Genomic DNA, 14,121 nt, shown 5'->3' with positions numbered 1-14,121 from the left:
GTAGGCCATTGTGTGCAAAGGTCATGATCCAAATGTGCCAATTTTAAAAACCTACCTGGAAAATACTCATTTGGGCTTACACATAGCATCATCGCCTCCTACTGTGGAACTACTGCAGACCACGTCTATGATAGCCTTCACTTTGAGAATGGAATGAATACCAAATGTACGAAATCATTATTGTATACCACTACACCTCACGTTAGATTAAAAGCGATTCCCTCCAAATCAGATTTTAATTGGCAATAAGATTAATTGCTTGAACAAAATTAATGTGAACGTTTTTTTAAACATACCTTGTATAAGACACCTCGAAAACCTAACACATTCATCAAAAAAGTGCCCCCAAAAGAAAAAAAATAGGTGACATTTTGGGTAACAGCCCTTCTCTCTGTCATGAGGAAGGGCCATCACCCGAAACATTGCCTATTATGTTTGAATCCTTTTAGGGCCACAGTGTGATTGATGAATATGTTGGGTTTCTATAATATATATAGTGGACAATTTCCTTGAACTTAGGTCCATTTCATTTGCTCAAGGCTAAACGTTTCTCATCCCAAACGAGCGCACGGAAACACTCATCTCCACTGGCAGTCTTGAGCCTGTGGCAGAAATTAAACTTTCGTCTAACAAGGATTTGTCTGTGCAAAGGACAGCCACAGCTGATTATTTCACCAACTAACATTTAAAAAGTGAGATGGAAGCAACAACTTTGACAATAGAATGTTTAAGAATCGATTATTGGGTTAGGTCACATAATGATCAGAACAAATTTGTGAATTGTTCTCCAACTTACCGGTGAGCTGACACAATAATAACTGGCGCATTTCATGCTTGTACACCACGTGACAAGTAATTCATTTGGTTGCGTCGGGTAGTGGGGATTCTTAACGACACAAATTTGGTCAGGTAATTATGTGGCTTAATCCAAAAATTAATTATAAATCGTTTGCGTGTTGATAAAACACCTACGTGTTAAGTTGATAATGAAATGTTGGCCATATTGCCGAAACCTGCTTCTTGATTGCTGGACAAGTGATGAGCGTAGTTCACAGTGAAGATTACAGACCGAAGAGTCAGGGGACGGGGCCGGTACCTCGGGCTCGGCGCCATGATGATGCAGGCCGAGGTATGAGGGCACGTCCGAGTCTGGGGGAACCAGCTGGCCATGGAAGTCAAAGCGAGCCTGCATCTCCTACAAAACAGACAGATGGTCAGTCACCTCCTCATCACTCTTCTATCGCTACTACCACGGCTGCTGTTCCTAGTGAACTTCGCTATTCAATTCCTCGAACCATATTGAGGATTCAGTCTACACGACTGATGACAACGACTTAAACAAAAAACCCCGATTCAGCATATAGGAGTGCTTGAACCACAATCTTCCCTGTTGATTTAAGAAAATTAACGCAACGAATCCATTAAGTGCAGCAGGCAGCAACAAATTAATGCCACAGATGTGGCCACTAGCCAAACCAGTATTGTCTGGTACTTAAAAAAGGCACTGTGTAATCCCAGCTAGAAAGCGATCACGCCAAGTAGCCACATCCTGGCCAGTTATTGGCGCATTAAATAATGCACAAGGGGGCAGCAGTGCAGAGCTCTTCGCGGTCACGACCACCCCCAACTGGGTTCCCCCGTTTTGTTTAATATTCTGGTGCTGGCACAAGCACGCAGGCTCCCACCAACGCAGCGCTTAACTCACTTAGCCGCTTCATTTCCATTCTGTTCACACAGCCGATACGGAGGTTTCACAGATCTACAATGCATCCACATGCAACGCACATGTAGCATGACTGCTGCATGAAAAATAGATAACATGTTTGCTTGTGCATGTTTAAAAAATGCATAAACATGTTTACGTGCATTTCTTAAATAAATAAAAAATTGAGTAAACGAATAGGAGTAATTTTCACATGTTGAGCTCTGCAAATGGTGAGAGATTAAATGTAACTTTGTCCGGCGTATTAAACCGCCATTCGTTTAATACTTCACAATTTCTCTATCAATAAATCGTTCATTCTACCACCGTCTCATCAACAAACGCTATATTTGAAGATGCAATGTATTACCGACGTATTAATCATTCCATATTTCATACACTAACAATCCTGGAGGATATTATCTGAGCAGCTATTTCATGTACGACTGCAAAAACGTTTCTAAATTCGGAGCGGACTCGTTTACTCCCGAGATTTGGGCTTAATGTGTGTGGGGAGCAACACAATTACTTTCTTGTGTAATTCCTCTCAAGTAAACAGCATTTGTTTTATCGCACTGTCATAAGGAGAGCACTGTAGACAATTCCCGTGAGCCGCACATGCCAACACATCTCATTTTAGCCTCTTTTATACAAACAGAAAAAAATCCTAAAATTGCAGTTTTATTAACAGATCATTGCTGCTTTTTTTAAAACTATAATCAACACTTCTGGCAATTTTCTACGCTTTTCTGGCCACAAAACTGCACCCTCATTGTGGCGAGATTCATTATAAAATTAAGTAACCTTCCATTTTTACCTAATGGAAAAAAAAGTGTGTCCCAGTGGCCCCAGGTGATCACATCACCCCAAGTAGGCTCGTGTGAAAATTCCTTTGTGTATCAATTAATACTGTTGCTTTCCCACCGAGATTGGAAGCGTAAATGCAATAGTTCAGTCTGTCTCTCTGTAATGCAGGGTCACAATATTTCTTGTAAAGATGATAAATATGAACAAAACGTGCGTATGAAGTTGTGTTGCTTTGAGGGACTCGCTGGAGAGAGCCCCGGCCACATCGATCGCAGGGTGCGTGCCGAAAATCAGGAGACAAAAATCACCGCATACCTCCCCTCACAATGACGTCACGCACCGTGAGACGTCACCTTATTGCAGGGCTTGAAACGTAACGTCGTTATCGCCAACTGTCTATTCCTGAAAAACGCGGGCTGAGAATTGCTAGGGAATGCATGCAAATGCACGAGTTTCCTTTCTGCAGCCACTGGAGGGCGCTGTATCCGGCATGTTTTTATTTATGCCTTGTCCCTGTAATTTTCTCCCGATTGCACTATCCGTGTCACGCCATGAGACAGAATACCCATTCAAAACTCCCACAGAGCAGTGCAACCCTTTGTGTTTGAGAATGGCCCACGGAAGTGGACATCAGGGCTACATCTGAGGCCTGCTCTGCTCTACATTAGGGGGAGCACTTTCCTAACAGGCGATTACATTTCAGCACAAACGTCCCGCGAACCTGTTTGGTCTTGCGTCGCTTCGGAGAGGGCTTAGGAAGTTCACGCATCCACTCCATCTTTTCGGACTCCACCTTGTCCATGTGCATCCACTCCTTCTGGGGCTTGATGGGCAGTCCATCTGAAAGGAGAGCAGTGGGAAGCATAAATGTTATTGAGCTCCCCATCACCACGAGGTCAGGCCACGCTACAATGAGTTATAGGGTTTATATAAGCCTCTGAACCATGCTGCAATTACAAAAAAAAAATCCATGATGATTTAAATGACAACCCATGCCGAATTAACACCAACAATAGGCCAGTTAAATCACGCGAGGCATTTCCACTTATCTGGGCATTGAACGTGAGCCAAGCATTACGCTATTTGTTTAACAGCGATAACGAAAATATACATATATTATAAACGTAAAAAATTACTTTCATAACCGGTACGCCCGTGTGCTATGAATGGTTGGCTGCACAGGAAAAAGTGACCGCATCAGCACTGTGGCCGCAGTTATATATTTAAACAGCCCAAGGACAAGCGGACGTTGCAAAAATACGGCGAGCGCCGTCGAGCGCAATGAGCCGTGCAAAAGGCAAAGTGGTCTTGGAAATGCGGGCAGGCTGCCCCGCCATCTGTTCCCTTTCCCCACCGCTTGGGGCACCATAACCTACGATCACCCAGCAGAAGAAGCAGCAGCAGCCCGGGCTACTCAGGCAGGCAGGCAGCCCGCAGTGTACTTCACAAACACCGCCTTCCTCTGACTTCCAGCCTCAGCCCGCCGGTACTTAAAGTGGCTCGCAAGTGCAAGGTCGCCGGTTCAATCCGGGTTTGGGGTTTAACTCAGTCCTACATAACCTTCCCGTGTCGATCAAATGAGTACCATGTTGTGGGGAAGCCGACAACGGTCGGCTTAAAGAGATTGCCCCCCCCGCGCACTGCCATTAGCACGTGAAATTTCCACGTACTAACGTTTATAGCTCTGAACGACCGCTGGCACAGAGCTATAAACAGCACAAGTACATACTTTATCAACTGGCGGTGTGCAACATGTATGTATTTAAGTGTTTGACTGGGTGTGATATTTATGGTATAAATTAAAACCAAGTAATCGATTTTAAATGTGTGTATACTGTCAACGTGTGTTTTGCTATATGCCAGTCGACACCCACTTGTAAATGAGATCTTCAATCTCAAGGCATTTTCCAGGTGAATATTTCAATCAAAAAAAATTGATGAGCATGCCTCAATCGTCATTTGAGCAAAATATCACTTTGACTTCCTCTCCAGATCCCCGCAATGTGGTATAAAGGGAGACACAACTAAGAAAGTGAAAGACCTGCATCTTCCAGAATAGGAATGTAATGGCGTACCAATCCTCTATCAATTCAAAGAATCATCACAATTCACGCCCAGAGTTTTTTAGTAATACCCAAAACAATGTATGATGGCACTGCGAAAGTAACTGTGTCATTTCCTTTTGTCATTATAGAATCTTCAAAGATGTATCTGATAACCAGGCACACACGTCCTAGCTACGAGGCATTGAACAATCCATTCCCCGTCATGATTTAATGGATCGTCACGATTCAGAGCCATGATTAGATCCCACACCAGATGTTTAACATTGTTCTTTTTCTTCACCCATTTCTTTCCTTAACTTGGCCCTCAAATGTCTTCCCTTTCCTTTCAATGGTTTCAGTCGTTTTGAGAAGCAGTGGCATTGACGCAATTAATAAATGCCAATCTGTATCCTTAATGTAGGGCTTCCATTGGCTGCAGGGGTCATATGATTGGAAATAATTTAAATTAATTCACGCACAATTTGCTACATGCATGCTGATTGCAAAAATAAATCTTAACTAATGGATAAATGCATCGCTAGATGCGTTCTAGGTATGTATCTGCATGTTCTGGGCTATTTGCAGTTTGGGTCGTGTCTTCCTTTAAGAACCAGACAACAATAAGCCATGCTAGGGTCTCCGATAGTGCTTTGAAGTGAAGCCTATGCCGAATAGAACAGCCAACCACTCATGAGCCAGGCTGTGGTACTTAGCGAGGCTACAGCATTCCATGGCCTGCACTTTTCAGAACAGCGGCGAGTGCACTGGACAACAAACTGGGCTACATGACTCTTTGGTTCTTTCGGTAAAGTCACGTAGGTATAAAATAAAATCAATAAAATCACGACGTTTCGATTGCAACACAAGAAATCATCATCAGGTGGGAAAACCACAGCAAGAATGTTTTTACTGAAGAACCAAAGAGTATGGATCCCTGCAGTCAGGAAAACTTCAAATCTAGATTGGGCTACATGAGTTTGAGTCCCATCCATGGCTAACATTAGTGGTTAGTGATCATCGAATCAGTCTTGTGTACCCCCTTTGCCAACCTGAACTGACCAGTGTGGTGAAGTATGGTCAAACAACCACCTTGATCGTCACTGCATTGGGAGGCATTCAGCCAGCAATGGATGGACAAATGACACATTTCTAACGTACTGTACACAAATTCATATGAATGGTGCAAAAGCCAAAATATAACACGCAAACATTACGTTTCTGCTGAGCTAATTACCAACAGGGATTAAGGCCAAGTTTATTTTAGCGCAATTGCATTAACGCCAGTGACAAATGTACTCCCAAATGCCTCGAAATGAATATGATGGGGAGAATGTTTTTACCTAAAAATAGCCTCCAACATTGACAACACATTCTGTGTGGCCACTGAAGTGTAAATTACAGCACACAACACAGCTAATGGAAAAGACCGTTGCTAAATAGCAATAAGAATCGCTTGCTTTGCAATATCAATTAAAAAAGTAAATGTATACTTCCCATGCTTAGTACTGTACTGTCTTTGTATTGCATGGCTCTAAATGTGGCTGTAGAGAGCCACTATTGCTTCAGTGGTACCAAATACCCAGTGCCGACTGAAATGGATTACAATGCCGGGTGGCAATCGACCACATATATCTCCACTTTAGTTGCCTTCCAATACCAGCGCCTGAGTGCACTGTGCCCTCCAGGGACAACTACATGCCATCACGTGTGCACAACTCAGAGAATATTACAGATCCAAACTTAAAAAACAGCTCAGCATGAAGCTGAACATTGTGTATTATCCCTGCACATTAATACTAGCAACCTCACCTCCTTGGCATTTGTTGAAGATAACGTTTTTAAATAAATGATGACAATGGAGAGTGTTACGTGCCGGTAAACATCCACATACACCGCTTCTTTCAATCCTTTGCTTGATGAGGGCCACACCATGCCCTGTGGGTAATGGAGGGTTATTTTACCATAGTTTACCATTCTAGTCAGTGCGGGTTGGTGAAAGCAGAGGAGCATAGACGATGGGGAATATAGTACAGTACAACAATATATTTGCTGCAATGCCCTGTGCCCACAACGTAGCCACGCAGAAGCCTATGACTGTTTTATGCCGGGTTGTCGCCCATTTAAAAACATTATCCAGACTCAAAGCTTGCTTAGCTTCAAAGATCTGACGAGACCGGGAAAAATCCAGGTGATTTTTGTCATATGCATGTACTGATACCCACACTAATAATACAAATGTAAATTTACGTGGAAATAGAATATTTACACATCAGGATAACTTCAAAGGAGAGTTACATAAAACATGCCACATCAAAGGACGCAACTCAAAGTGGATGCCATTCCCGTCTATTTCAGTGCATCACGGTGTCCAGTTACTGTGAAAAAGTCAGTGATTTTCTGCTCTGAGGATTGAGGTAGTGCTTCATCTCATTTTTACAGCCTCTGAGCCAGTGGTAAAATTCCATATTCCTGTGACGAGGACAAGCCCATCCGTAGGACAAAGTGACTTTTTAAAAGGCACATATTTTATCGACCCGGGAGAGATAATAGGCTGAGCCAACCCCAAACTAGGATTTGAACTCACAACCTTCCCGACTGTGAACCCCTTGCTCTATCTCTGAGCCACCTTGCCACTTACATTGGCAGTGGCAGCGTGGATTAGCAGTTGGCTACGTACGGTACGAAAGGATTTCAACATACATACATAAGCCCACAAAATGTTCAATTGCATGTGACACATTACCACCAATTTTGCATTAGCAACAAGCTTTTTTATAAAAGAGAACAATAACATAAAAATACCTAATGTTGATGTGTTATCCTCTTCTTCAGCGTCCATGTTGCTGTCGGTCACAAGGCTCTCACTGGACTGCCCCGTGCCCTTCTCGGTGATTGTGTCAGCGGGCGCTACCTGTATCCGGGCAGCCTTCACATTGTCCCCTGGCTCGACAAATCGCACTCTCTTGGCTTGGTGCCTCCCCGTCGAGTCTCTTCGAGTTGGAGCGTCTTTCTTGAGCATGACATCAGCACCCCGAGGAGAGATTCCCACGGCCGGCTGGCCCAATCCGGCGTTGAGATGTTGCTCTGTGTCCGCGTCGCTGCTTCTACACTTCTTTGATCTCAGAAACGCGACCAGTTTGGGGTCTGCGAGATGTTGGACCATGGCGCAGGTTTCATGGAAGAGAAATAAGAACAAAAGTTAATTGGGACTGTTATGTTTTAAGGGCGCATTATTAAGAATTAAATGTTTGTGGGCAATGGCATCTTTTGTCAAATAAGTAATGCTTAACAATCTTTGACTTTTATTTAAAACAAAATTATCCAAGATGGCACTCCAGACTTTTCACCAGTATTTCTAAACGAGACCAGATCACCACAATACTTCAATCCCTCCACTGGCTCTCAATCTAATACCAGATCAATTTCAAGATCACACTCACCACATTCAAGATCCTCCTTTAGACTCGACCTTGCCTACCACTCTCCTCATCTCATTCCACTCCCCTCCACACACACTCTGCTCCAGCAACCAAAGCTTTCTATCAATAACCCCATTCAACCTTTGCCCAATGAGAGATCACTCTATTTCATATGGTGCCCCCATCATCTGGAACTCCCTTCCCCCTGACATCTGTGTTGCTGACTCTCTGTTCCTGTTCAAGTCAAACCTCAAGACCTTAGTCTTCCCATTGCCTATTACCAGTTGCTTCTATCTACAAAACCATATACATCCCCACTGTTTCTGTCCAGCATCCAGATGTGTGACCGATTGTAGACGCTGTATAAATCCACAATGTACTGCAATGTGTGGTTTATTGTGAAGGGTACACATTTGAGGTTTCTAAGAAATTGGGTGGAGACTTTACTGCAAATGCAAAATTTGACTTACGCTCGGTGGAATTGTTTTTCTTCGTGAGAACGCCTGATTTGGGGCTGGATTTGACCTTTGGCGTTAACCTGAAATGTGATGTGGCTTCATACTGAGAGTGACCCGTGTTCAATAAGTAGAGTTTCCCATTCACCCACGTAATTTCTCAAATTATAGCAGAGGTTGGAGTTTTGACAGTTTTTTGTTAAGTTCAGCTTTCCTTTTCTGCTCTCTTAGCTACTTGTGAAGGTCATCGACCCTACCAATGTGGTCACAAGAAAAAATATCAACTATATTATCCGTTGAACTTGAAAAATGTACATACCACAAAAATGAGATAATTTTGAGCATTCTTTTACTGAAAGAACATTACCCCAAGGCAACATGATTTCACATGAAACTGTAAAAATTGAGCACAAATCTCTCTTTATAAATCACACCCAAGTTTTTCTAACGTTAATATCTTGCACCAGTTAGTGCTGTAGCTGAGAAACCAACTTCGTGAATATGTTTCGTTCACCAACCCACACTGACCAGCGTGGTGAACAGTCAAGTAACCACCATAGAATACTTGGTATGCAGAGGCCTTCATCCAGCAGTAGAGTGACAATAGAGCTGAGCACGTACATTCAGTGTTGGGCTTAGCAAGTATTCCAGAGTGCACGGTGTGCGAGAGTAACGAGCAGGAAGGCTACCTATCTGAGCCAGCAGCCTGCTGCGCTCCTCGGCGATCTCCTCGCGCGACAGGGCCTTGAGCAGATCCATGTTCTCCTTGTGGATCTTCTCCACTTCGGCCTCTGCACTGCCCACGGCCAGGCCCGTCCCTGTCACCAGCCCACGGCCACCGCCTCCTGACAGCACGTGACCAGCGGCACGACGGTTAAACACACCTGAGTAACAGTTCCACGTGTAACCCGTGACACGATATGAATGCGATTTCTTTTTTTTCCCCCAAATCTGACCCTGATTGTGGTATCAGGGTCATGTCATGATACCAACAATAAATTTGGAACTCTCACCGAGCAGTGCAATCCTTTGTGAGAATGGGCCCATAGTTAATTCTAAGCCAGAATTTAGCATAAAACGAAATATAACATGACATGTAATTTTTATACCGTCACTGGGGATCAGGCTGAGACCATTATTGCACTGCACTTGAGAAAGCGGTGGACTCAGCGGCGGCTGCCATGATTCAAACGCAAGATGTCAGCAGCGCCAGCTTGACGCTCTGACCATTGATCACCGTGGCAGCCCACGATGGTAGAGGTTACAGTGGTAGGTCACAATTTAACCTGTGACCTGGGGTACAAAGGCTGAGCTTTAGCATGAAACATTTCTCCCCCAGTGATTTGTCAGAAAACACGGTTATGATGGAAATTATTATCTCTCTTGCCATCTTATGAATATTGCTCCTTATTGTTTTGCCTCGAATATAGAGTTCTGTTCGTTCAATGATCCTAAATGCAAAATTGGCCTAACATATGCATATAATTTATAAACAGTGCTCATTATTATTCTGCTCATTTACCCAAGAAAGCTTCACTGAGTCTCAAGACTCTTTTTCAGGAGCGTCCTGCCAAGTTTTCAAAGTAGGGGCGACAATTGGGTTGTGTTTCCCAATTCAGTGGTGGAGCTGCAAGACCCTACTCTGCCATATGTCCAGGTCTATAAGCGGGTCCTTGTAAACCTGGTCATAGCAATTATAATATTCAGTGACACATCCCATGGACATCCTTAGCAACAATATATCTTGTACCATTGCACGAGACCTTTAAAGGTCACCACACAGTTACTTCATACACCCATGTCCATTATACTGTTACCTGCTATATTGCTCATTATCTTTGACTGCTCAGCAGCAGCGGTGGTGTCAGGGCGTGGAGGCGCAGTACAGCTTTGTGCAGATTTGGAAGTGGAGGTGCCCTTTCTGGCTGCGTACTGCTGAGCAAACAAGCTCCGCTTTCCTGGAAGACCTGTGGGCTAGAAACGCATTTCAAGGTTTACAACAAAGCATCGATGGGAAGATAAGGCAGTGTCACACTAATTGGAACGCATTCATTCATGTCCTCTATTACAAGGTCCACATTAAATCGGATCCGCACGTCTCACGGAAGATACGCCCACTAGCCTCATGAGGGGAGATTGAAAGAAAGCCCAAAATGCAATTGTGGAAACTGAACACGTGGTAGAGCACCAATGTGAACCATATGCGAGTTTGTGGGTTTCTATATGTCAATGGTTTTCTCTGCGACTCTGAGTGATTATGTGACACCACAAATTAGTGCATTTAAAACCCTTTTGAAAAACAATTACTCTAATTCTAAGTAAAGAGTCTGACAGTCATTTGAAAAAAGAATGGGAAGTAACATTTTCTAAAGTAATGCAGACACAATATTGCTCCACATGTAGGAACCATCGTGTGTGAAAGAAAAGCTGCCAAATTATGGAACAAATTTTTGGAACACGATGCATAAATGTAGAATCAAGTCTCGAGTGGCGAGTATCTATCTGTGTGGTTAGAAAATTAGTTATATGTAACAGTAATATATTTGCGTATGCCTGAAAGACATAACCATGCATGTGCAACTAGCTTGTTAAAAGTGGTGTTTGATCAAACATGCGTTACGTTCAATAGTTTATCTTATAAAACTTGTAATTGTCTATAACATACATGTATAGACATGTTTCTTTCGTGACTGCAGGGATTCATATTCTTGGTTCGTTCGGTAAAGTCATGTAGAAGGGAAATCATAAAATAATACAAATATTAAACATTAAAAACAATAGAATTATCACGACGTTACGTAACGTCGTGAGAATTTGATTGTTTTATTTTTATTATTTTATCATTTCCCTTCTACGTGACTTTACCGAAAGAACCAAGAATATGTAGAAACATGTTCCTTTAGGCAGCGCATTGTTACATATTTGACACAGGAAAGCCTCACAGCTGCTCACAATACTGTTTTTACAAAGGGTCCTGCCAAGTTTTTGCATAAAGGGAACAATGTTACAACGCGCAATCCCAATCCAGTCTTCAGGTAATTATTCAGCAATTGAGTATTTGGCCAATACCAATTACAAAGGCTCATTCCTAGCAGCGTGCTTCAGCCGCACCGAACCTCACAATAATAATATACAGGTGCCTGCCTTGGCTCCTCCCACCCTCAACCAGTATATATACAAGGACTGTTTTCTTGGAATTTCTCTTACTTGAAACAGCAATCGTGCTGTGACGGTTCCCCCTGAAGACAGAAGCTTGTGTTGCCTCCGAAACATCGTGATTTTTATTTGATTTTAATTTTATTAATTTAAATTTTTTCACCTACGTGACTTTACCGAAAAAACCTAAGAATATGAATCCTTGCAGTCACGAAAGCTTCAAATCTAGAATCAATACCAATTAATTGTATTTTTTTTATATATTTATGTAAACGGGAGAACTGGCAGGAAACCCATGCAGAATTGGGGGACAACATAAAAAAAGTCCACGTAGAAATATGCGCAAGCTGAGAATCAAAGCCTTTTCCTTTTTCCCTTTTCGCTGCGAGGCACACATGTTACCACTGTGCCACTCTCCAACCCACATTCAAACGTAATGTTTAAATTGCATACGAGAGGCAGCTTGTGTGCAATACCTTGGTGGGTATCTCCGAGCGATGCATCGCCTTGGGAAAGGGACCGTCGGGTATCTGTGGCGCATTTATCGGAATGCGACTCGTGTCCCACTCCTTCAGGAAATTACAAATCAAATTAGACACGATGGCTGAGACCGATTCTTGCACTCAACACGCATAAAATACCGCCAACCAAGTGCGGGGCAAAGCACTGTCCAGTTTATCAATTTGCAAATTACTGTTATGTTCAGAGACATACGGCGTTTCAAGATATGAATGCACATCTGAATACAGTTAAAATACACGTACTTTACAGGCTGCTGGAATAAATTAGTACAAGAAAAAACCTTTGGTTTTAATGGCTTTGATTAGAGGAAATCATAATAGATATATTATTTAGTAGTAATATAATGCAGAAGAAAATAATCACGTTACAAAAACTGCTACTATGACTAAATAAACAAGAATCTGCCGGATCTCATCAGGTCTTGGAAGCTAAACAGGATTAACAGCCTGGATAGCACCTGGATGGGACACCAACATGCACACATTATTATTTATTCACGATGTACTTACAAAAAAATCAGCAGACTACCTGCTGGATCTCCTCACTGTTTCGAAGAACAAATGTGACCTAAGGTCTTCGCTCATTTACCAGCTTCACATTCCTTACTGCCGCACAAATACTGGAGGAAGGGCCTTTTCTATTGATGCCCCCAGGGTCTGGAATGCTGTCGCCAATAAACTGCAACTTGGATCACTACCTGTGAGATCTTCACTAAAAACTGCTCTAGAGGAGTTGTACACCCCTAGCTGCAACTGCTATTCAGAATGGCCTGAAATCAAATGTATAATTCCGAATGACCGCTGCAAAGTATGGTCTTGAGTTTTGATTATGTGCTGATCATTAAAGGTGTATTGAAAAATTTCGATTCTGCTACTGATACTCCTGCTGTTATGGAGTAACTCATGCTGCCAGCTATGGCTGCAAAGTTTGGTTTTACATGTTATTTATATCGTTTATTGTTAAATTTGAATCACAGTTCCTATGATCACTGTTACATTGTTTTTATAGTTTTATTTTGGTGATTTTGAAAACGTTATGGTTTAGCCATGTTTGTTTTTGTAGTACAGAGTTAGCCTGATAACTTTAATCTACATTGTCTTATGGTTGTTATTGTTTGACTTGCATCCCACTGGGATTTTTTGCACACAGCGTTGAAATGCGGTGTTTTTTTTCTGGAAGACTTTGCTGTTTTTTCTAGGATTTTTCTATTGCATGTAGTCACTTTAAGATGTTTCTTGTTCATGTTTTTGTTTTGTTGCGGTTGCACCCGAGTCAAGAGCCGCATGGCTCACAGGGTGACACCTAATAAATGAAACTGAAAAACTGAAACACAAATTGTCAAGAGGGCTTCCGGGCCTACGTAGTATTGGGCAGCACAGCATAATCCATTGTTGTATTGTACTTCTGAAACCTTTATTGCGCGTTTTCCCTAAGTATCGTCGAAAGACCCTCAATATCAACACGACGTGCGGAGGCAATCATCCAGCAGGGGATTAACAAAAGAACTGTAGAGGTGCACGTGTAATAGCTGGCGAGCATGTTTGTGGAGGACATGCACAGCAGTAGCCGCTGCCATTGGGCGACACGCTGAGCGGGCGACGTACCACAATGTGCGAGAGTACGGCGGTGATGTGCGTGTCACGCCGGTTCATCCGCGCCTCCGCATCTCCCTCCGAGCCCTCGTCCGTGTCCATGGCAGCGGCTCGCTCGGACATCTCCACACGGAACCGCGACTTCTTCACCGGCACCGAGTCGAGTTGTGGCGCCATCTCCGGTAGGGCTACCGAAGCAAGTTAAATTGACACTGGGTCTCACATTTGAGTGCCAGGGTGGTGCAGTGGTAACACTCGTGTCTCACAGCAAAAAAGGACTGAGTTCCATTCCTTACTCAATTGCTTTTTTGTGTAGAATTTGTATGCCTTGCCCCTGTGCTACATGGATTTTCTGAGTTCCCCAGTTTCCTCCAATTGCTAAAAACACGCATACAATATTACTGCTGTTGGTCAAACATCCCA

General features: G+C 43.0%; 1 protein-coding gene across 3 annotated transcripts in view; it reads right to left on the bottom strand.

Moving 5' to 3' along the window:
- RPAP1 (RNA polymerase II associated protein 1) overlaps positions 1-14,121 on the bottom strand; it is a 36,516-nt gene that overhangs the window by 19,375 nt on the left and 3,020 nt on the right. For all 3 annotated transcript variants that reach the window (XM_078864537.1, XM_078864538.1, XM_078864536.1), the window contains 7 exons: positions 13,711-13,886; positions 12,061-12,153; positions 10,246-10,402; positions 9,118-9,273; positions 7,357-7,698; positions 3,231-3,349; positions 1,097-1,195 (listed from right to left, as the gene is read on the bottom strand). In XM_078864537.1, the coding sequence (XP_078720663.1) occupies positions 1,097-1,195; positions 3,231-3,349; positions 7,357-7,698; positions 9,118-9,273; positions 10,246-10,402; positions 12,061-12,153; positions 13,711-13,886 (1,142 nt within the window). The remainder of the gene's footprint in view (positions 1-1,096; positions 1,196-3,230; positions 3,350-7,356; positions 7,699-9,117; positions 9,274-10,245; positions 10,403-12,060; positions 12,154-13,710; positions 13,887-14,121) is intronic.

The sequence above is a fragment of the Lampetra fluviatilis genome, chromosome 18 (assembly GCF_964198595.1).
Source record: "Lampetra fluviatilis chromosome 18, kcLamFluv1.1, whole genome shotgun sequence".
Taxonomy (NCBI): domain Eukaryota; kingdom Metazoa; phylum Chordata; class Hyperoartia; order Petromyzontiformes; family Petromyzontidae; genus Lampetra; species Lampetra fluviatilis.
This window is presented reverse-complemented; position numbering and strand designations above follow the sequence as displayed.